The following is a 22,198-nucleotide window of genomic DNA, read 5'->3' on the forward strand; positions in this document are numbered from 1 at the left end:
TGACCTTTGCTCCCAGACAGGGAGAGCACTGAAAAATCAGTGAGATCTTTTGACAGTTTGACCAGAGTTCCACCAGAACAAGGATGAGCATGGGAATGGGAATCAAGAGTCCTGGAAACCAGTTTTCTCCTCTAGTCACTAAACAATGCTAGTAGAGAGCTGCACCATGTCCTTAAATGAGAAAAACTGTAAGAAAGAGAAATTATAGAAATTCTACTAAATATCCTTCCTTTACTGTCTTCAGATCTTAACATATTGAGCTGGAAGGTCTTGCTGGGTGACCTAAGAGAGAATCACTTGCAGGTGAGTGGTTTGTCCTTGACAATAAAACATCAGCTGAAATTCAGGTTACATGAATGTAAAGTGCTGGGAGGGGAAGGGAGAAACCAGTCTTGTATGAGCATATCCAGTAACAGGCTTTAAATATCTACAGGAAGAAGGTCTTGGTGTCTAGTAGCTATCAAAAAGGAAAATCAAATTATAGGGATGACTAGAAAAGTGAAAATGGGCTTGGGAATGGCATATAAACTGGCAGTAATCTTTGTCTTTGCTACATGGTGTCTACATCTCAAAGGTGTGGAGGATCAAACAAGTGTGACATGTTGAGTAACTTCTGATTGCAAAATGGTGAACTAGATGGGGACAGTAACAAAGGCAGAGCTGACACAGAGGAGGCAGAGAGCAAGATTAGAGAGCATTAAGCAAAACTAACTAGTAGTGGCATGAAAAGGACTTTCCCAGAGCCCTGGTGTTTGAAAGACTGGTGCAGAAAGACGAGGGTCAGGGCCAGATCAGTGGAACATCTGTTTTGCATTAAAGGGCCAAGTTAACTCAGTGGTTCCAAGCTCCCTGTGTGTCAGGCAGCAAATGCTGGGTCCTTTTGCCAGTGGGATATTCTGCATTGCAGGAAGGTGTGAGCCAGTGGGGTTTCCAGCAGCTAAGGCTCCCTGTGGATCCAAACAGAGAAGGATCTGCGTTTTGGCTTCATTTGCACTAACTTAGGGGATTCCCTGACACACACCCTTGCAGCATTATGGAATCACTTGTGTTGGAAAAGACTTCTAAGATCACCCAGTCCAACTGTTAAACCAGCACTGCCAAGGCCACCACTCAAGCATGTCCCTCAGCACCACATCTGTTATTTTTGCTATAAGGAACTGGCTAGAAAGCCATAAAGCAGCTTCCTCAACTTCATGCCACAGGCCAGAAATGGGACTTCTTTTCATATATTCAGTGTCAGTGCTCAGTGTTATAATCATGATTTCTCCCTGAATTAACCCCCCAAAAAACACAATTTCAGCATTTGCCGGCATTTTCTGCAGTTGTTAATAATAAGTCAATAAAGCAAAGAGCATATGGTGAAGACAAAAGCACCCAAAGATTTTTTCTAGCCAGGTCTGCCATCTCAGAGCTGCAGAGCCAACCCCTCCACTGCCTTGTCTGTCGAGGAGAGGTCACTGTGACTGTGTCCCACCCACACCCACGTGTCTGCTGGGAGTGCTCCCAGCTCCTTTGGTGACACCAGGAAAGAAAAGACCTGCAGACACGTGGCAGCAAAGACACCTTTGCAACATTGGGGAATTCCTGGCTACGGTTCCCGAATTTCCCCCCATGAGATTTTGCTGCAGGACTAGTGGATCCCTCTGGGGCTGAAAGAGCTGCTGTGATTCCTAGTTGAAGAGTTGACTTTCTGCTGAGTTCAGCTGACAGAGGAGCTGAGGGACACTGACAAGAGCTTCTGTCATGCACTTTATCAGTCTTTGTCAGCACAGCAGCAGGGGGGTTTCAGATGCTTGCTCTAGATGAAAAACCCTGAGAAAGAAGATACTTTTGGTAAAAACCACCTTCGCTTCTTACAAGTCATTTGCTGAAAAATATTCAGGACTATTTCTACTTGTAGATGCTGAGACACATCCTATTCTGAAGAGATCAGACTTGGAGGCAACATTTTCAGTGTCCTGTTCCTATGAGGCACCTGGATCAGACATCTTCCTTCTGCCATCAGCAGCAGTGCCAACATGCAGCACATGAAGCCCTTGTTGTCACAGCTGGGGAGTGGATGGTTCCAGTTGCTGAGGCTCACAGATCTCATGAGCAGGGATCTACATGGGGCTTGTCTTCCTGAACACCCCACAGCCCTGCTCAGAAATCTCCAGCAGCAATAGATGAGACTGAGATCAGGGAATCAGAGGCCACATCTTGAGTACTGGGGTCAGTTCTGGGCCAATCACTACAGGAAAGACATTGAGCTATGTGAGCATGTCCAGAGAAGGGCGAGGAAGCTGATGAAGTGTTTGGAGCTTGTCTTATGAAGAGGAGCAGCTGAGGGAGATGGGGGTGCTCAGCCTGGAGCAAAGGAGGCTGAGGGGAGACCTGCTGGCTCTGCAGCTGCCTGAGAGGAGGTTGGAGCCAGGGGGAAATCAGTCTGTTCAATGAAGTTATAAGGGATAGGACAAGAGGAAACATTCAAGTTGTGCCAGGGGATGTTTAGATTGGATCTTGGGAGCAATTACTTCCCTCAAAGGCTGTCAGGCCCCAGCCCAGGCAGTGGTGGAGACCCCATCCCTGGGGGGATTAAAGAGTCACCCAGGCACAGCACTGAGGGATATGGTTTAGTTAAGGACTTGCCAGTGTTAGATGAACTGTCGGACTCAATGATCCTGAAGGTCTTTTCCAACCCAGAGAATTCAGTGATTCTGGGAATTCCTTAGCAGAGCTGTGATTTATTAGCAGAGGCTGAACTCCTTAACCTGTTCCTGAGGGAGGCCTGGACACAGTGACGTTGGTGCTTGGCGTCCGGGCAGAAAGTCACCCACTTTCCCCCAGAGGCCCAAGGTGTGTGGAGGAGGACCAGCACATCTCTGCCCCTGGGGAGACCATGTCCTCAGCCCTGGTCAGCCCTGGCCATGAGTATTAATTATCCTAGATAGGAGAGATCCCCATCTGCTCCTCCCCATTTTCTCTGGGCTCTCCTCCCCCAGTTGCTCATTTTAACACCTCTCAGGCCAGAGGTTCCCCAATGTTCATGGTAGCACCCAGCTCTTCAGAGAATCACAGAATCATTTGAGTTGGAAGAGACCTCTAGAGATGTGTCCAACTCCACTGCTAAAGCAGGATCACCTGGAGCACATTACACAGGTCTGCATTCAGGTGGGTCTTAAATGTCTCCAGAGAAGGGGACTCCACAACTGCCCTGGGCAGCCTGTTCCAGTCAAGAAGTTTTTCCTCATAATCAGATGGGAGATCTTGTGTTTCAATTTGTACCCATTGCCCCTTGTCCTATTGCTGGACACTACTGAGAAAAGTCTGGCTCCTTCCTCCCTGCACTCACCCAGTAGAAATTTATAGACAGCAATAAGGTCTCCCCTCAGCCTTCTCCTTTCCAGGCTGAACAGTCCCAGCTCTCTCAGCCTTTCTTCATCATGGAGATGCTCCAACCCTCTGGTCCTTTGTTGCCCTGTGCTGGACTCTCCAGCAACTCCCTGTCTCTCCTGAACTGGGGAGCACAGAATTAGGCTTCTCTGTTCTTCAGACTGAGCTTTTCCATCTTCATGTAAATTCAGACACTTGCAGAGGAATGAGCACACTTATCATTTGCATCCTGGTAAAGAAAGTCTCCTCAAACACTTTCCTGCCCAGCTCTGCTGACTTTTGGGAGTGTTTGGTGGGTGAGTCTGAAGCGGGGACACAGGGAGGACACTGGGTGACTTTCCACTGGCTGGGTGCTGACAAGGGTGTGCATGGAGGCATGAGAGAGATTTATGGGGCCAGCTCTGCCAAACACTTGTGATCCAACAAAAATCCAGCATTGTGTCCCACAGCGCCTGGCAGTATCACACGTGTTCCCTTCCAACTGCCTGTGGTGGGACATTATTCTCTCCCTTGTGACCTAATGGTCAATGACTTTTATTTCTTGAGCTTGCCTGTTTAATTAAGGAGTTACTTCTCACCCAGAGCATGGGATAGGGCAGAAGGAAAGCAGCACACTTTTGAGCCTGAAATACAACCCCAAATGCCAGCTCACCCGCAGTGCTGGCTATTAAAGCTGAACGAAGTGGTTGCATTGTGATGGTCATGGGATGTCTTGTAGAATGAACACTATTGTGGGTGAAAACTACTTATTTAACATTTCTTAAGTTGCTTTTAGCATTTCTCCTAAGGAAGCCTTTATGCTTTGTCTAAACAGCTGAAATTGATGTTTAATAAAACTCTGGATTGTGCTCTGTCCAAGCACTTTCTATGCTGGGTAGCTTCAGTAAACACTTGACATTTTGAAAGTGAAATAATTGGTAAACTTTCACTAAGGCACCATATGCTGAGGGTACTTAGTACCCTAGTATCAGTGCATATTACCAAACTGAAAAGTGGTATTTCATGTCCAGAGGAGGCCACGGAATTGATCCAAGGGCTGGAGCAGCTCTGCTCTGGAGACAGACTGGGAGAGTTGGGGTGTTCAGCCTGGAGAAGAGAAGGCTCCAGGGAGACCTTAGAGCAGCTTCCAGTGCCTGAAGAGGCTCCAGGAAAGCTGGGAAGGGACTTGGGACAAGAGCAGGGAGTGAGAGGATGAGAGAGGATGGCTTTAAGTTCGGAAAGGGGAGGTTTAGATTAGACCTTAGGAAGAAATTATTTTCTGTGGGGGTGGTGAGAGCCTGGCCCAGGTTGCCCAGGGAAGCTGTGGCTGCCTCATCCCTGGCAGTGTTGAAGGGCAGGTTGGATGGGGCTTGGAGCAACTTGGGCTGGTGGGAGGTGTCCCTGCCCATGCAGGGGGTTGGGTCTAGATGATCTTTTAAGGTCCCTTCCAACCCAAACCAGTCTGGGATTCAATGATTCTGTGTAGATACAGAAGCCGTCAAATCATTGGCAATCACACCTGAATCTTCTATCAACACCAAAGAAGTGACCAGCTAACCTGCACATGGAAAATTCCTTTTAAAAGCTGGATACTGTACCATCCACTGCTGAGAGAAAGGCTGATTCTGTGATGAAGCTCCAAAGGATGAATTGCCAAAGACATGAGTTTGCTTTTTGATTCCAGGCTGCAGAGTGGCCTGATGTCTCTTGCAGCCCATGGGGGAAACGTTTCCCTTCTGGACCAGGTGTTTCCAGTGAGCAGCACTGTCCTCTGCATTGCTCTGGATGCTGTCACTAAAATGTTTGTCATGCAAACAGGGCACCAACATGCATGTGGGCTTGTGAGCCCTGCAGAGAATGATAGAATCACAGAATCCCAGACTTGTTTGGGTTGGAAGGGACCTTAAAGATCATCTAGACCCAACTCCCTGCCATGGGCAGGGACACCTCCCACCAGCCCAGGTTGCTCCAAACCCCATCCAACATGCCCTTGAAGATTTCCAGGGATGGAGCAGTCACAGCTTCTCTGGGCAACCTGTTCTAGTGTTTTACCAGACTCATAGTAAAGAATTTCTTCCCAATGTCTAATCTAAATCTCTTACAGTTTAGCAATTGATCTGCATCTGCAACACAGCCATGCTGTGCCTGCACAGGCTTGGACAAGGTGTTGAGGTTAGACCTTTTGTTCAAAATCATAGTGATGATTCTTGGCATGTTTTCCACAAATATAAAAATTGATTTTTGATTTGATTGTGAATTTTTTAAAAATGCATAGCATTTTTTGAGTCATATTGGGGAGTGTTTTGACTCTTCAGTGAAAAGTGGGAAATACATGATAAATATTGAAGATCCAATTTTGGCCTTTCATACTGAAAAGTGGGGATTCCTTATCCCTTGTGAACAAAACCTCTGCCTGCTGCCCTAGCAGCAAGAAGCTGCTCCTGTGGAGTGCCCACCAGGTCTGAGAGCTGGGGCTGTTCAGCTGGCAATGGGCAATGGGCACAAACTGGAGCACAGGAGGTTCCAGCTGAACATAAGGAAATATCTCTTTGTTGTGAGGGTGACAGAGCCCTGGAACAGGCTGCCCAGGGAGGTGCTGGAGTCTCATTCCCTGGACACATCCCAACCCATCTGGATGTGTTCCTGTGGGATCTGCTGTTGGTGACCTGCTCTACAGGGGGTTGGACTAGAAGACCTTTAGAGGTCCCTTCCAATCCTGACCACTCTGTGACTGATTTGCCAGGCAGGGTCAGCACCTTGTTCCAGCAAAGAGGATGCCGCGCTGTGAGGTAATAACAAGGGAGAAGCTTACAGCACCACGAGGCTGCTGAGGTTCTGGAAGGCATAATCAGGGATGTGCCAGATCTGGTTGAGAGCCAAGGTCATGGCTTGCAGCGCTGGGAGGTGGTTCAGAGCTTGGACTGGGATCTCGGTCAGGGCATTATCGTCCAGCCACAGGTGACGCAAGGAGAGCAGCCCCTCAAAGCTCTTCTCGGGCACCACAGAGATGAGGTTTGCATCCAGGCGTCTAAGTGGGAAAGAATCAGGGTGGGGAGAAGTCAGAGACAGATCCAGCATTGCTTTCTGTGCCTGCAGTGTAATGCAAAGGGAGTTTGGAGGGGTTGATGGCCTGGAAAATTGGATTAGGCATAGATAGTGATTATCATAAGGAGGTCTTGGCACAAGGCTCCTGCCTGTGCTTGGAGAAGTTCGACCACCATCAAGGATGATCCCTTCCTGATGGCCATTGGGTGCTGCCAACTGATTGCAGCTTCTTAAACAAAGTGGTTGGGCTATGATGTTTCTCAGAAAACCACCAGGTGGGCAGTGGCCAGCTGTGGCTTGTAGGCACCCCTCTTAAAAATGAGCATCAAAGCTGCATCCCCTGGGGCCGAGCTCGCCCTGGACCTGCCTGAGCCCATCTTCAGAGGCAGGGCACGACCTGGCACACCCGCAAACTGCCCAGACCCACTTCAGGACAGCCAAGCACGTGGCTAAAGCCCCATTACAGAAGAAAATAATTCATCTGGAAATGTGAAACACGTGGTAGCCCTGCTTGGGGTCCTGTGTAGGATTTCACCAGCCAGAGCTTCCTGCAAATCACCACAGACCATCCAGACCATATGTCATGGTGCAGGAATTGAGCCTCTGCTCTCTGTCTCACACATGTTCAGGCCTTTCTTTCTTCTTGATTTGCCAATTGGTGTTGGGTTTTGTTTTTTAATCATCAGAGAAACCTTCAGGCAATTGAATTTGAGGTTTAGTTTGGTGAGAAACTTTAATTTTTAAGATTGTTCTAGTTCCAGAATAGAATGACAAGCCAAAAAATATTAATCTTATAATGAAAAAAAAGAAGTTCAAAACCGATGTTTGGGAAACATCTCCCTTAAAGATCTCTCATTCCAGCAGTGGTGAGCAGGAGACAATGTGTTATCTGTAGATTTTAAAATCCAAATATAAGAGGCAAACACTTCAAATTTGGATGAAATACCAGGAACCAATTATACCAAGGAGAAAGCAAATTCTGATTTCCATTGAGGGCCAACATATCTTATTTGATTTTTCCAAGCTATCTAAAGGAAAGATCTTAGAATTCAAATTACAAAAGAGAAAGCACTTTGTCTCTTATTAAAGCAGGAGAGAAGGAAGTTGATGTAATTTTCATGGCCCAGCCCTCAAATTGACAATCCTCCCCGAAGGACTTTGCTATAGAAATTAATCTTTTTGACTATATAAAGTAATGATTTTGATGAAAGTCAGATACTGGAGGAGAGCCTCAGACACTGTTCCCCTTGGCAACAGCCCCGTGTCTGAAGGAGGAGACCAACTAGCTCAGCATGTGCCTGAGCAGGGACAAGGTCGGGCACCAGCCGTGCTCCCTGCAGAAGGGTCAGGGTAGGGATAGTGTTTCCTTTGTGAAATTCCCAGAAGATCCTGGGAAACATACCTTTTCCCATGCCACAAAGAGAAGCATTTCCTGCACTGGCTGCTCCAACCTGGAGTGACAAAGCTGGAGGTTTGTACCTGGTTGAGAAGTGCAGTCAACTTCCTGAGACCCCTCTTGACAACTAGACTCTAAACCTACAGGTCTTGATAGAACATCACCTTAAACTGAAGTCATGCCCACAATACCTATTTTGTTACCTCCTTTTTGCCACAATAATGTTTTCCCAAATTGCAGTGCTGCAGAGGGCATTTTATCAGGTAAGGCTGCTCAGCTGGGAGTTTTCCAGCCAGCTCTGTTGCCTCCTCTGGGGATGACAAAAGGTCAAGGCATCCAAAGCTCAGTCAATTCCACAAGATTTGCATCTTTGCTCAGAGGGCTAACACAACATGGTGCATATTTTCCCCTTGAAGTGAGGGGGCATGTTTAAAGGTCTGCCTCAATTTACCTCCTGTCACCAGGACTACAAACAAATCAGAGCATAACATCATTCATCTTCATGAGAAGACAAATGCAAAGGATGGGAGAGCATTCTTGTTGAACCTGAGTCAAACAAAAAAAGCAGAGCAGCAAACCCTGCAGCAGCTCAGGGCAAGATGAAAGGCTCCATTTGAAACTGTTCATCAAAATGTTTTGGGACAAATAAGAACTTTTGGATCAAAATTAAAACTTGTGTGGGAAATGTTAATATTTGCTTAATTTTTCCACTCCTTCTTCAGCATAAGAATTCTGTTAGGTTTTGGCACCATTATCTGTTTTTCAAAAACCCCCCCCAAAAGTACTAATGCACTTCTCAGAGACATTCTTTCACCCAAGTCCCTATATCTGTACTGAAAATTATTTAAAAGTGAATGCTCTGTTTCAAGTTTAATCAATTAAAGAACAGACAATGAAAATATCCACTGAGGATAGTTATGATTTTCCAAAACCATATTCAACTTTAAGAAATGCAGATGCTAAACCAGAGCCAAGGGCTGGTACAGCAGGCTGAGCTGCCCAAGACAGGGATGGGAGTGAAGTGGACCCTGTGGCTGCTCAGCTTTATGTCCCACTGTGGTCATGAACCCCTGGGTGAAGCCATAGATGTGAGCCAGGATGGAGCTCGTCTTCCATGTGACTCAGTGTTGATGGATCATCTAGATCCAACCCCCTGCATGGGCAGGGACACCTCCCACCAGCCCAGGTTGCTCCAAGCCCCATTCAACCTGCCCTTCAACACTGCCAGGGATGGGGCAGCCACAGCTTCCCTGGGCAACCTGTTCCAGTGTCTCACCACCCTCAGAGTGAGGAATTTCCTCCTAATGTCTCACCTAAATCTCCTCTCTTCAAATTTTAAGCCACTGTTCTACATCCATGGTCCATAGGCATGAGAGCAGTGCCAGTGAGGTAGCATGGGTCCTTGGTGGATTTTTTTTTTTTTTTTTTTTTGCCTTCTTAGGCATCTCCCTGTTTTTGTGGGTTCTTTGTGGACCCTATGGTTAGTACAAGGGCAATAACTGAGATTCATCTGAGGAGTTTGTTAATGCTCTTGGGTGGCAACTGGCTTTGGACATGCTGCAGCTCCAAGCCAGGCTCTGCTCCGTGTTTCCACACCCTTCTCCCAGTGAGAGGCCACCTGCACGAGACTCAGATGATCCCCAAGTGTTCATTCAAGACTGAAATGAATCCATCACCTCTGCAGGGGCTGCCTGGTAGACACCAGGGGTGTTGTGATGAGTGTGGCCACTGTCCAGCAGACGCTGGCTGGAGAGCACCATGCTCGGGGCACACTGGGGAGCTCCAGCCATGTAATTGCTGCCTTAATCTGCTTCAGAGTGTGAAAACCAGAGCCCAGCCAGATTCCTCAGTGGAGGGAAAGGGAGACTTTCTGCTGGTTGCAATGAGCTGGACAAGGGCCTGAGCGACCTCAGAAGCAGCAGCCTCCTTGGACCATTGCACTGCAAATGCACTTATCTGGAGCCAGTGAATTTAACACTGGGGACAAGAAAGTGTCCTGGTAAAGGCATTTCACAGGCAGCATGAAGTGCAGGATTCCTGATGTGACTCTGCATCACCAACAAGGGGACATGGACTAAGTGGTGGCTATGTTCCTGGCACCAAAAGAACTCTGTGTTGTTTAACTGCTCCTTAGGGAGCTGCTGCTTCTTTCTGGACTGGAGGTGCATTCTTTCTAATAAAAGCTGTGCATGTGGGGATTGCTAATTGCTATGGCTTTCAGACAGCTTTCCACTCTCTTCTGGAAGGAGAAAAGCTGAAGTTCTTGGCACGGAGTTGTTAGTAATTATATCAATTATACTAAACAAAAACCAACCCAACAGATCTCTTCTTTCTTCAATGTGTGACTCTGGCTCCGTAAGTGTTTTGTGTTATGATTTATACCTGAGATAATTGGGCTGATTAGTGGGTAAATGGGGCAGTGCAGGCTGGGGCTGGCTCCTCACCTTCCATGGAGATGTTTTATACTTTATTTCACCAACTTTGTTGGTTTTCCTTGCAAGCATTAACCCATTTGTTGCTTACAGAGGATGATGCCTCTTCCATGGAGCTGCTGGGTGGCTTGGCAGTGGAACTTGATTTCATACCTGCTGCTGAGCAGGGCTGCAGGTCTGGAGGGCAGATGACACACAATGGTTTCCAGATGTCTGCATGGACAGGATTTCCAAGTGACTTCACAGGCTCAAACAAGGCACTGCAGACCACTGTCCCATAAATTGCAGCAGAAGGAGCTGATTTTAAGTGGGACATTCTAGAACAGTTGCACACGAAAATCACCAGCTGCTTGAAAGTCTCAGTGTCCTGCTTTACATCTGCATCTGCTGATAGTTACAGGGCATTTACGTGACTTCAAAATGACACTTAGCTAAAAGACCTAAAAGTGCCTGGAATCAGCTCAGATTTTACTCAGTTTTCTGTTCTAGGGACTACAGGGATGGGGAGGGAGGGAACTGCCTGGGAAGAACATCAGAAATCCCCTGGCTTTGGGTTGGGGTCACTGCCTGTGTGCTCTTTGCTCCCTGAGCAGATGTTCACATCTGTGCTGAGCCATGGTGAGAGGAGCAGGTCAGCACCAGATGAAAGTCTGAGTCCCACCAGCTGCTGTACCAGTGGCAGCTCTGGGGAGTCAGAGGAACCTGTGGGGTGGGACTGGGAAGAATTCCCTTGGGCAAGGAAGGCTTCAGGTGGGTGCAGGTCGAGAGCTCAGGGTGCTTGTGAAGAGTCACTTTGCTTCAGCCCTGCCTGTGTGTGATAAAGGCTTGAGGAGGCACTGCCTGCCTTCCTGCCAGGAACAGTCCAGAGATGATGCTTGGATCAGAAACATTCCTAGAAGGAACCAAGCAGGTAGGGAAATCCTTTTCTAATGAGAGAGAGTCAAGAGTGGGAGATTACTCCTCCCAGTGTGCAGAATCTAAGCCACTGCCAGCAGAGCAGTCATTCCAGAGGCCTGGGTGCTGGGGGCTCTGGCCAGTGCAGTGGGCAAGCCATGACTTTTGCATTAATTCTGACAGGTTAAGCTATAATCTGAGATCTTTGGTTTCCTGTGCCACAGACCCAGCAGTTGCTAAGAACTGTCTTGTTCCAAGAATTGCTTCCAGAGCACTTCAGAGGATGGACAAGTGCATTTCCTAGACATCTGCAAGCATCCTGCTGTCTGCAACATGACTGGCAGAAGTGTGCTCAGTGCATAACCAGAAGCAGCCCCTCTGCTCCCTCACACACGTGGCACAAACCTCAGGCTGTGACTGGCAAAAGCAGTTTTCTCATATCATTCCAGTTCCTTCTGGCTGTGGAGCTGCAGCCTAGAAACCAAGAAATGTGCCCATTGCCATGTTGTTGGAAAACACCCTGACTTCTGCTGCTGCCCTTCCTTCCTTGCCCACAACAGAGCCAATAAAAGCTGTCTGGATGCCAAGGACCACCTCAGCAGTAACCAGTTTGCAGGATGGACTCTGTGATGTTTCTCCACTGCCCAGTAAGAACAGGACAGTGGGACCTCAAACTCCAGTCTATCCTCCCAGTATTTTTTGCATTATGTTGGGCAATTATGTCCTTTGATAATGTTGGAGAAAAACTGTCATCAAAGTTTTTTATGAGGAGCAGCTGAGGGAGCTGGGGGTGTCCAGCCTGGAGCAAAGGAGGCTGAGGGGAGACCTGCTGGCTCTGCAGCTGCCTGAGAGGAGGTTGGAGTGAGGGAGGGGTCAATCTGTTTAATGAAGTTACAAGTGATAGGACAAGAGGTTATGTCCTCAAGTTGCCCAGGAGAGGTTTAGATTGGACATTTGGAACAGTTTATTCCCCAATAGGGTTGTCAGGCCCTGGCCCAGGCTGCCCAGGACAGGGGTGGAGTCCCCATCCCTGGAGGAGTTTCAAAGCCCTGGAGATGTGGTGCTGAGGGACACTGGTTAGTGGTGGCCTTGGCAGGGCTGGGGGAACACTTGGACTTGATGATCCTAAAGGCCTTTTCAACCAAAACAATTCTATGTTGTATCTTGTGCATACTGGGGCATACTGGTCTGCCTGTTCCCTCTCCAAGCCAGGGAGCTCCTCTACATCTTGATTATCTGCCAAAATCAGAATATAGAACATAAAGGAAGGACAGCCTGGAGGGAGAGCTGTGACCCTGGAAGGAGAGGGGGCTGCTCTGGCAGCAGTGGGAGGAAGGGCTGGCTGCCCACTCCTCTCCTGTAGCAAGGTGCTTGCTGGCTCCCTGGCCCCAGCACACACGTGTGTCGGCGGAACGGAGCTGATCTCACCAGAAATGTCTAATTGGTGCCCTCAGGCAGTCATGTCTCTCTTCCTGTCTGAGTTTATCTTGAAAGGCTCTGTTGAGTTACCTCCTAGCCCGTAATAGGATCTGAGTTCCTTGTAGTAACATAAGAAGGAGATGATGTCACTGCAGCTAAACTTCTCTGATAACTTGCTCATGACTGGGGCCAACATCTCAGCTCCTTTCTCAGGCAGAGCTCCAGGATGCCCTGAGCCAGTGCCTGGCCCTGCAGTTCCGCAGGAGCCCTCTGTGCAAGGGGCCCAGGGTGCTGGAGCCCTGCAAAACACCCTGCTCCAAGGCACAGTGTCCCCTGTGCCACGCTGTCCCCCCTCTGATGCTGTCTCCTCTGCCCAGCTCCACATGTGCTCCTGTCTCTGCCAGGAGCAGCACCTGATGGGGCCCAGACACACGAAGGCAGGACATTCTGGGTCCCTGAGCCTGCCTACATGAGCCAGGTGAGGAACAAGGACTTCTTCTATCAGCTGATACCAAATGGGGTAGGAGCAGCCAGAGTTGGCAGCGCTGACCTGAGAGGTGAGGAACTGGCTTCAATTTCTGCTCTGCCTCCCATGTCCTTATGGTCATAACATACTGCAGGTACTGGGGGAGAATTAACCTGTTGGAGAGAGTCCAGGGAAGGCCACAAAGATGATCCAAGGGCTGGAGCAGCTCTGCTCTGGAGATGGGCTGGGAGAGTTGGGGTGTTCAGCCTGGAAAGAGAAGGCTCTGGGGAAAACTTGTAGAGACCTTTAGTACTTAAAGGGGCCTATAAGAAAGATGGGGACAGACTTTTCAGTAGGGTCTGTAGCAGCAGGAGAAGGGGTGATGGTTTTAAACTGAAAGAGGGGAGTTTCAGACTAGGTATTAGGAAGAAATTTTTTATGAAGGGTGTGGTGGAACACTGGCATGAGTTGCCCAGAAAGGGATAGATGCCCCATCCCTGGAAACATTCAAGTTCAGGTTGGACAGGACTCTGGAGCAACTGTAGTTGAAGATGTCCCTGGTCACTGCAGGAGGTTGGGCTAGGGGATCTTTAAAGGCCCCTTCTAACAGAAACCACTTTGTGATTCTATGAATGACATATTATAGAACAAGTAAGAGGTTGCTCCATTGCCTGGGCTCTCTGCCCCTGCCTCAGAAGAGCTCACAGCCCTCACACAAGACTCACAGGAGATCCCAAGCTCCATTTCCAGGCTAAAAACTCTTGTGAAAATAATCCCAGGCAGTGAAGGAGGGTTCAAGGTGTACACATATTCTGATTTGTCTGTGGAACAGGACCTAGTGGGAAAGTCTGCAGGTCTCTGCTTGGACCACAATGAGTCTTCACTCCCAGCTTAATGGGACATGTTTCTCCAGGAAACCCTCCACCAGGGCTGCTCAGGAAATGAAATCAGAGCACTACCTCGACTCCACACAAAGTGCCTACGATTCAGACAAGAGGGCTTTGTTATCCTCAGTTGCAGACACCTCCAAAATACCTCAGGTCAGAACCGTGCAAGAAGGGTTGCCAAAATCTCTGTGCAGCTTCAGGAACTGCTGACAGTGGGGCAGCTGCTTCCCAGTGATGTGCTGACTCCCTCAACAGTCTTCTCCCTGGCTCCTGGCACGGGTCCCCTTGCCCAGGTGCCAGGGGAAGGCACAGAAAGGAGTCAGAGGCTGAGCAGGGTGGCTGAAGGCCCAACAGGCAGGGTGAGTCCTGCAAATCTAGTGGGAAACGTGGTGTTTGTCAGGCACACAAGCCAGCTGGAAAAGAGCAGGGAGAGCAGTTCATGGGGACAGCTGAAACAGGACATGCTGCTGCTGAGGATTAGGGTTCTGAACACGTCATGGTGCCTCAAGAGGTCCCCAGGGCCAAGCATGTACTGGGGCATAAGACCCAGCTCACACCTGGAGTGCACGGGGACCAGTGCCAGACCAGATGCATCCCAAGGCTCCTGCCTGGCAGTGGGTGTTACAGTTGGGTTCATGTCTGCCTTGCTCCATCCACTCTCCACTGCTGAGCTGACATGGAGACAGGGCTCCAGATATCCAGCCTGTGCTGTTTGACTCAGGCAATCATTGCTAGACCAGTGGTTATTATGTTGTGTGGACACTTGGGTGGGGGCTTCCTTTTGTTTAGGTGCCAGAGCCTGCACCTGTGTGTTCAAGTGCCTCCTTCTGCTGAGTGAGCACCCACAGGAGCCCTCCTGTCCTTCCAACCAGATTTGTTTTAGAAATCACCCTCAGCCTTACAGCTCAGTGGCTACTGAGGAGAAGCACTGGCCTCTGCTGAGGGCCTTGATGGTCATGCACATGGGGCATCACTTCTCACTGAACATGAGTGACCCACAGATGGACAGAGGTTTTCTGTGGAGGATAACAGCTCGCCATTTCACCAGGGCCTGAGACCCCCTGGGTTTGGCCCTTCCACAGGTTATAGGGCTTTTTTAAGCAGCATGGCAGCCACTAGCCTTCCAGAGCCACACAGTGCTCTGTGGGACTGTCCCCCCGCCCCTCTCTGGCTGGGGGGATCCTCCATGGACCACACACCACACTTGTGAACCACCTCACTGCTGCTGGACATGGGAAGGCTTTTCTGACAGCTGGGGCTGCTTTTGAGGTGTAACACTGGGTGGGGAAAGCAGGGCATGGTCTGCTTGGCTGGGCTCTGAGCTGGCTGTCCAGTGCTGTGCTCTGCTCTGTGCTCCCGGGGGCCCTGGACAGGTTGTGTGTTTTTCCTTTGCCTCCTTCTTCCTCTGTACAACAGGAGCACCAGCACCTCTGTGCTGCCAGGGGCTGTGCAGGTAGCTACCTCCCCCAGAAGTGGTTGGCACTGCCAGGAGCTGTCAGAACTGCTGCTTGGACCATCTGCAGCCTGGTCTAGCAGGGGCCTGGCAAATCATGACACTGAGCTCCTGCTGCTGAAGGTACCAGGCCTGGTGGCCCCTGTCATGCACAGGGCTGGCTCCTGCTGCTCCTAAAACTTTATGTGTGTCACATCACTTGGCTAAAAATTAACTTGGGGTTTGTGCTACCAACCCAGGTGGTGAGACAATTCTGTACCTTTCATCCTTGAGCCTCACTAGATTCATCTTGCTCCCACCTCCCTTGCCAAGGGAGGAACTTCTTGAAGTCCCCAGGGCTAAGAAAGAGGCAGAGTGTTACAGATGAGAGCAGACTCAGGAGTCTTGCATAGAGGACTAAATGCTGCATAGCTGAGTGCCTTACTTACCTTTGTATCTCCAGTTTACCTGAGGCTTGTCTGTGGCTCATGGGGAGCACTTACATAGTCGATGCATGGGAACCTTATGCACTGACACATCTACTGTGTGTAACATCTGGGACCCATCTTCCCTGCTCTGTGGCTGTGTTAACGGGGTAACATCTGGGACCCACTGTCCACCTTCCCTATTGAGTTGTCACCAGGGAGGTGCAGCCTGTCCTGGATCCTCATGTATATGCACCAGTGAGTTCAGGCTCATGAGTCCCCAGAATAAAGGTCAATGCAATTTACATTGGAACATACTAAAGCAGCTTCCAGTACCTGCAAGTGGAAAGGTGGGGAGGGGCTTTTTACCAGGGCATGGAGTGATAGGACAAAGGGGAATCATTTCAGACTAAGAGAGGAGAGATTTAGGTTAGACATTGGGAAGAAATTCTTCACTGTAAGGGTGGTGAGATGCTGGAACAGCTTGTCCAGGGAAGCTGTGGCTGCTCCATCCCTGGCAGTGTTGAAGGGCAGGTTGGATGGGGCTTGGAGCAACCTGGGCTGGTGGGAGGTGTCCCTGCCCATGGCAGGGGATTGGAACTGGATGTTCTTTAAGGTCCTTTCCAACCCAAACCATGCTGGGATTTTATGATATATGACTCATATGCAATAGTGTGTGTCTCTGGATTGTGGATGTGAGCTGTGATTTGTGTTTCTTTAGTGTCTACAATCTTCTAGGCACTGGAAGGACATTGCCTAGGAAGAGGCACATGCCTCTTCCTGAAAGCTTTTACAGCCTGAGATGGGAGCTGACAAGGAGGGATATGAAGATGGAATTAAGTTTCTGTGTTTGTCAGAGTCTGCTCTTTGGTTATTGAAAGGGGGTACTGCAGGCATTGAGTGTGGACAGAGAGAGGCTGGAACAAGATAGACAAGTGAGCACTAGTTTCAGCTTGGTGGGAATAATCTCTGGAATGTTTATCCAGTTGGAGCTCCTGATGGCTGCACTGGGTTGCTAGCAGTCAATATAGAAGACTTTGGAGGTGGCTACAGTGCATAACAGGCACAGCCAGGGAGTTACAACCTCTGCCAAGCTGCCAGGCTACCACAGCTCAAGCCAACCAAACTGTGCTGTGCTTGGGAGCAAGTGGTGAACCCCAGAGGTGCTGGGCCCTTATCATCACCCCCTTGCCAAGTGTTGCCAACCACAAGCTTAACAAATGGGAAAACTAGAAAGTGAAGTCTCAGGAGAGGAATTGACTCAGAGAATCATCATGAACGTGATGGCCCAACTCAAGATCACTGGGAGCTGAAGTCTCCACTACTCTCCACATCTTCTAGGAAAGCATTTCAGAAGCTGTAAAGAGATGAAACTGATGCTTTTCACACAAGGATGACCCATATAGACATTTCCTTTACATAAACTTCACAAAGCCAGGGAGGAATGGATGAGAGACAAACGGAGGCAGGGATTTACTGGGACACTGCTAAAGAGAACTGTTCCTTGAGGGTGACACGTGCAACTGTTTGTGTGTGGTCCCTAAGTCTTCCACTCAAACAAAGCCATTGAGGTCACTGTAGTGGAATATCACATTTCATGCTTTTTTACTCCCAAGCAGAAAAGGCTCTAATCTGCCCAGATGAGTCCCTCCTACTGACAGGAAAAGCCATGTCTGTGGTGTAGCCAGTTCCCATGGCAGAAGCCTTTCTCATTCCTGACTTGCTCCCAGAGAAATGCCGACAAATTCAAATCCCTTCAGCTCTGGAGTGCAGAGAAATTCCTCTCTGGTTAAATGGGTAAGCTGATTCTTGCACTTGTGTTTTTGGGCAAGAATGTGCTCTCTGGTAGGTTTCTCTGAGAGCTACGCAAGTGTCTGCTGGGTCATGGGGCCATGGGGGAGGAGAGATGCTCAGCCCTGCCCTGGTGCCCATGCTCTGATGATGTGTTAACTTGGGGATCTGCTTTTGCCAGGTAAAAGCAAGGACTGGTGAGAGGAGTATTTTTTTGCTCTCTAGAGGTAGAAAAATACATCTCCCCAGCCTTATTCACACAGGGTCTTTCCATAGCCAGAAGAGAACAGCAGAGTCCTCCAGAGAGTGATTCATTCCCCCAGGCAGGGCTCTGAGATAACAGGGATGATTCACCCTCTGGAGAAGCTGATCATTTTCCACTGCTGAGTAGCTGAGATGAGTAATATCTAGATGGCTACAACCATAGGAGACAAATCCACCTGGTCTGCCCAAGGGAGATGTGGGCACAGAAGAAGTTTACCTGAAGGGAAGGAAGGTTGTGTGGTGAGACCATAGAGCATGATTCAGAATAAATTTATTTCCTTCCTTGTGGTATCTTAGGATCTCCCACCACGAGGGAAGGATCCAGCACTCCAGTCATAGCAGTGAATACACCAGCCAGCTGGACCCAGCTACAAACCTGGCCCAGGCTGCTCTGATGAAAAGACAAATGCCAGTGTGGCTGATCCCACTGCTGCTCTTTGAGGGCTGAAAAGGGCAGTGAAGCTCTTTATTGGGTCCTACCAAGAACACAGTGACCAAGCCACAGTTTGACCCTATAAAAGGGGTCATCTTCTGCCAAGTGGATTTGCCAAAGGCTTTTGAAAATGTCTTATTGCTCATCATTGAAGTAAAAATGCTAGTGCTCTTCAGAGGTTCTGGAGAAAGCTCCACAAGCCACATGGGGAGACAGGTGGCATGGCAGAGGAAGCTGCTGGAATAAGAAATAAGGTCCAGCCATGCACTTGGTTTCCCAGTCTGGGATATTCTTGAACCCTAAGCAGGGATTTGAATTAGTATAAGCAGAGAAGCATCTCCAAAATCTGAATCCTGAGCTACGCTGCTATTTTAATGCAGCCTTTTCTCCTCAGATATGGTCAGCACAGGTCACTAAACATACCAGGAGGAAGGTTCCTCCTGCCTCTGGAAATCTGACAAGCAGGTCTGGCACCTCCTCTAACAGGCATAAGGTCCTGGAACTAGAGGGACAGACTACTGCTAAGGAGGGAGAAGGTCCTTCCGAGATAGAAGTGCCTCCCAAAACCAAACCAACTGCAGCCTGCATTGTCACCTCCTCTGCTAAGAGGAAAAGAAGGGCAGTCATAGTAGGAGAGTCCCTCCTGAAGGGGATGAAGGGCCCAATATTGCAGACTGGACCCAACTCACAGGGAGGTCTGTTGCCTACCAGGGGCTCGGGGAAGGGATGTTACTGGCAAACCCTATTCTAGTAAGGCCCCCAGATTACTACCTGTTACTTGTTCAAACAGGCAAAGGTGAAACAACAAAGAGAACACTGAGGGAGATTAAAGAGATTTTAGGGCTTTGGGATGTTTGGTTGAAGGATCAGGAGCTCAGGTTGTGATTTCCTCAGTCCTCCTGTTAACAAGGGATGACCTTAGTAAGACTAGACTGGTCAATGCATGGCTCTGGGAGTGGTGTAAGCAGAAACATTTTGGATTCCTTGATCATGCGATGATCTACTCAGCATCTGGGATACCAAAAAGGAACAATATGCACCTTTCTCAGAGGGGAAAAAGAATTCCAGCACAAAGCTAGCGGGGCTTGTTGAGAGAGCTTTAAACTAGCTTGCAAGGGAGGTAGGGGACAAAACTAGGGTTGCCCATGGTGAGAAATGGGATGGTGGGACAAAACTTGAGGAAACATGCTCTAATGGCATCCCTCATTCTCCTATGCCACAATGTACCATACCTGAAGTGTTTCTACACAAATGTGCACAGCATGAGGAATAAACAACAATCAAAAAATCATGTAGATGTCATTGTGGGAACATACTATAGACCTCCTGTCCAGGATGAGGATGCCCATGACCTAAGGAATGATTCCAAGTTGACCACTCATGTCCTTATGGGGGACTTCAACTTGGCAGAAACCAACTGGGAGCAACACACAGCTAGCCCAGTGTCCTGGTTTGAGCCAGGATGAAGCAAACTTTCCTTTTACTGATTTTTTTTTCTTCGGTAAGCTTTCTTTTAACTAGCACCAGTGTGTTCTAACTAAAGATGATAAGGCAGAGGAATGTGTCTCTAACTGCTGGGGCCTCAAGGTCACATCTTCACTCTGCCGGCTCAGACGCTACAGGGAGATCTGACCCCCCACAGGAGGCTGAGTTAGACAGACAGCAAAACTGGCCAGAGAGATTCCATTCCATGGAGCTATGTGAGCTCAGAGGAAGGACAGAGAGCACACAAGACAACTTCCTCCCTGCTGCTTCTTCCCTTCTCCTCCACCCATGGCCGGCGCCCGCGCAGGACTCCGTCCATCCCTCCCCGGGCACCCCCAGGCTCCAGCTCTCCTGACCCTCATCACTCTGCGCTTTCTCCAGCAGCGCTTTGGGATTTTTCGGGGCTGTTCCAGCTCAGGAGATGCTGTGGGATTTGCTGGGGTGGGGGGAGGTGAGAGGCTTTTGCCCATATCTGAACATATCTGTATATAATTGTGTATATTTTCTTATATCATTAGTGATTAATTAAAGCTGTGCAGTTTAGTTTTCAACCCAGCCAAGTCTCTCTCTTTTTCTCTCCCTCTTGCCCTACCTGGGTAGGGGGAGGGGATCGAGAGCGTTGTTGTCAGACCTGAGTCAAACAGCGACACACAGTCCAGGCCAGAAGATTTCTCAGCCACCTGGATGACAGCTTTATAGAATAAGTCATAAGGGAGCCAACTCAGAAGAATGCCCTCCTGGATCTACTGCTTGTCAACAGAGAGGATCTCATGAGTGAAGTGGAGATCAGAGGTCATCTTGGGCACAGCGACCATGATTGAGATAAAAATCTCTGTTGACAAGAGGAAAACTGCCAGCAAAGCCTCAACACTGGACATGAGGAGAGCAGACTGAAGGCTCCTCAGGAGCTTCTGAGTCAAGTCACCTGGGAAAATATTTTTGCAGGTGCTGGGGTTCATGAGTGCTGATGAATCTTTAAACATCATCCCCTAGGGGTGCCCTACACAGGGACAGGAGTTGGGCTCAATGATCCTGATAGGTCCCTTCCAACTCAACATCTTCTGTGATTCTTCGATCCTATGATATGGTCAAGCTATTGCTGCCAGTCCTGCTGACAAGCAGAGCTCTTCAATGACAGCTCAGAGTGGGTCTGTGCCTTAGAAACTGGAACACAAAACCAGGAGAATCTTGTCTGCTCAAGGCATATGCCAAAAAGCAGGAACTCCTCTGAATCTGACTTGTCATTCCTGAACCAAATTCTGGGGTGTGGCCATAGAGGAGAACCCCCTTCCAGGGTCATCAGCCCATCTGAATCCAAGGAAAGAAAACACACCTGTATCATTTCCTCACTCTCTGTGCACTGGCTCAGCTACACAAGCTTCAGGGACCACTGAAGAATGTGAATAGCAACCAAACTTCAGCAAGGACTCATCATACCATGGCTTCTGCATGGGAGTTACCTGCAGCAGCATCTCCAGATGCGTGGCACACCTGACTGCAGTGCTCCCTTGGAGGGGTGGACATCTACTCTTGGCCTTTCCTAGACTTTCTTCTTTGTAGAAATACCATTAAACTCTTGAAATGCCCAAATGGAGACTAGACTTCAGAAAGCAAGGATGGGGACAAAACTCCAGGGACTTAGCTGTGACCCTCTCCAGATCTGGTTGCTGAGAAGAGGTCTCTCCAGGAAAACAGGGGATTTCAGGGATGGAGCAGGAAGGTTTTGAGTAGCAAGTGTCCTCCAGAGTGGAAGGACATTTTCTAGCATGTTGCCTGCACTGTGACACTTGTTCTGGACTCAGCCACTGGCACACTTCCTGCTGCAAAGTGGTCTGTAACAGGTGACATTAAAAGCCCTGTGTTCTCAACAGCAACAATTGCCAAGAAAGTCACCACAATTTCAGGCTGTCTTCAGATTGGCCATTCACTCCTCTTCCTTGATTTCTTTTCCATTGTGCTCCAGAAAGACCCTGTAGCCCATAAACAGTGTTCCAGGACTGAGGTGGTCTTGCCATAAGACAACTTCTGTGCCAGCAGATTGTAGGTCACTGCTGTGTTATGTTGATTTTATACGTCTGTTTTTTCTACAACTTTTATCCTCTAACCACCCAATGGAAACACCCCCTTTCTTAAACCTTCTTGCATCACGTGTGATTTATGGAGAAGAATATTGCTGATAACAGCAAACTGTCAAACATCCAATAGATCAAAGAAGCCAGATGAGGAATGAATTGACTGAGCTCTTCAGGCCATGCTGATTCCAAAAGAGGTTTTTATCTTTCTGTCATAAGTATTTATATACTTGTGAGAATCTGATCAGGTGGGAAGAGCTCTCCTCCTTTGTCTACATCAAAGTCCACGTGTTCTCAAATTGCTACAAGTGGTTCTTTGCATTTTAATCTCTGGCCACATGTATAGAAATAATTACCTGCCTTGAGGGACAGGGAATAAAATAGTCTTTGTTGCATTTTCCACAAG

General features: G+C 48.7%; 1 protein-coding gene across 1 annotated transcript in view; it reads right to left on the minus strand.

The window, feature by feature from the left end:
- LGR6 (leucine-rich repeat containing G protein-coupled receptor 6) overlaps nt 1-22,198 on the minus strand; it is a 151,326-nt gene that overhangs the window by 47,752 nt on the left and 81,376 nt on the right. Inside the window, exon 5 of the mRNA XM_009999633.1 lies at nt 6,164-6,379. Coding sequence (XP_009997935.1) covers nt 6,164-6,379 — 216 coding nt within the window. The remainder of the gene's footprint in view (nt 1-6,163; nt 6,380-22,198) is intronic.

The sequence above is a fragment of the Chaetura pelagica genome, unplaced genomic scaffold, assembly GCF_000747805.2.
Source record: "Chaetura pelagica isolate M959 unplaced genomic scaffold, ChaPel_1.0 scaffold286, whole genome shotgun sequence".
NCBI lineage: Eukaryota > Metazoa > Chordata > Aves > Apodiformes > Apodidae > Chaetura > Chaetura pelagica.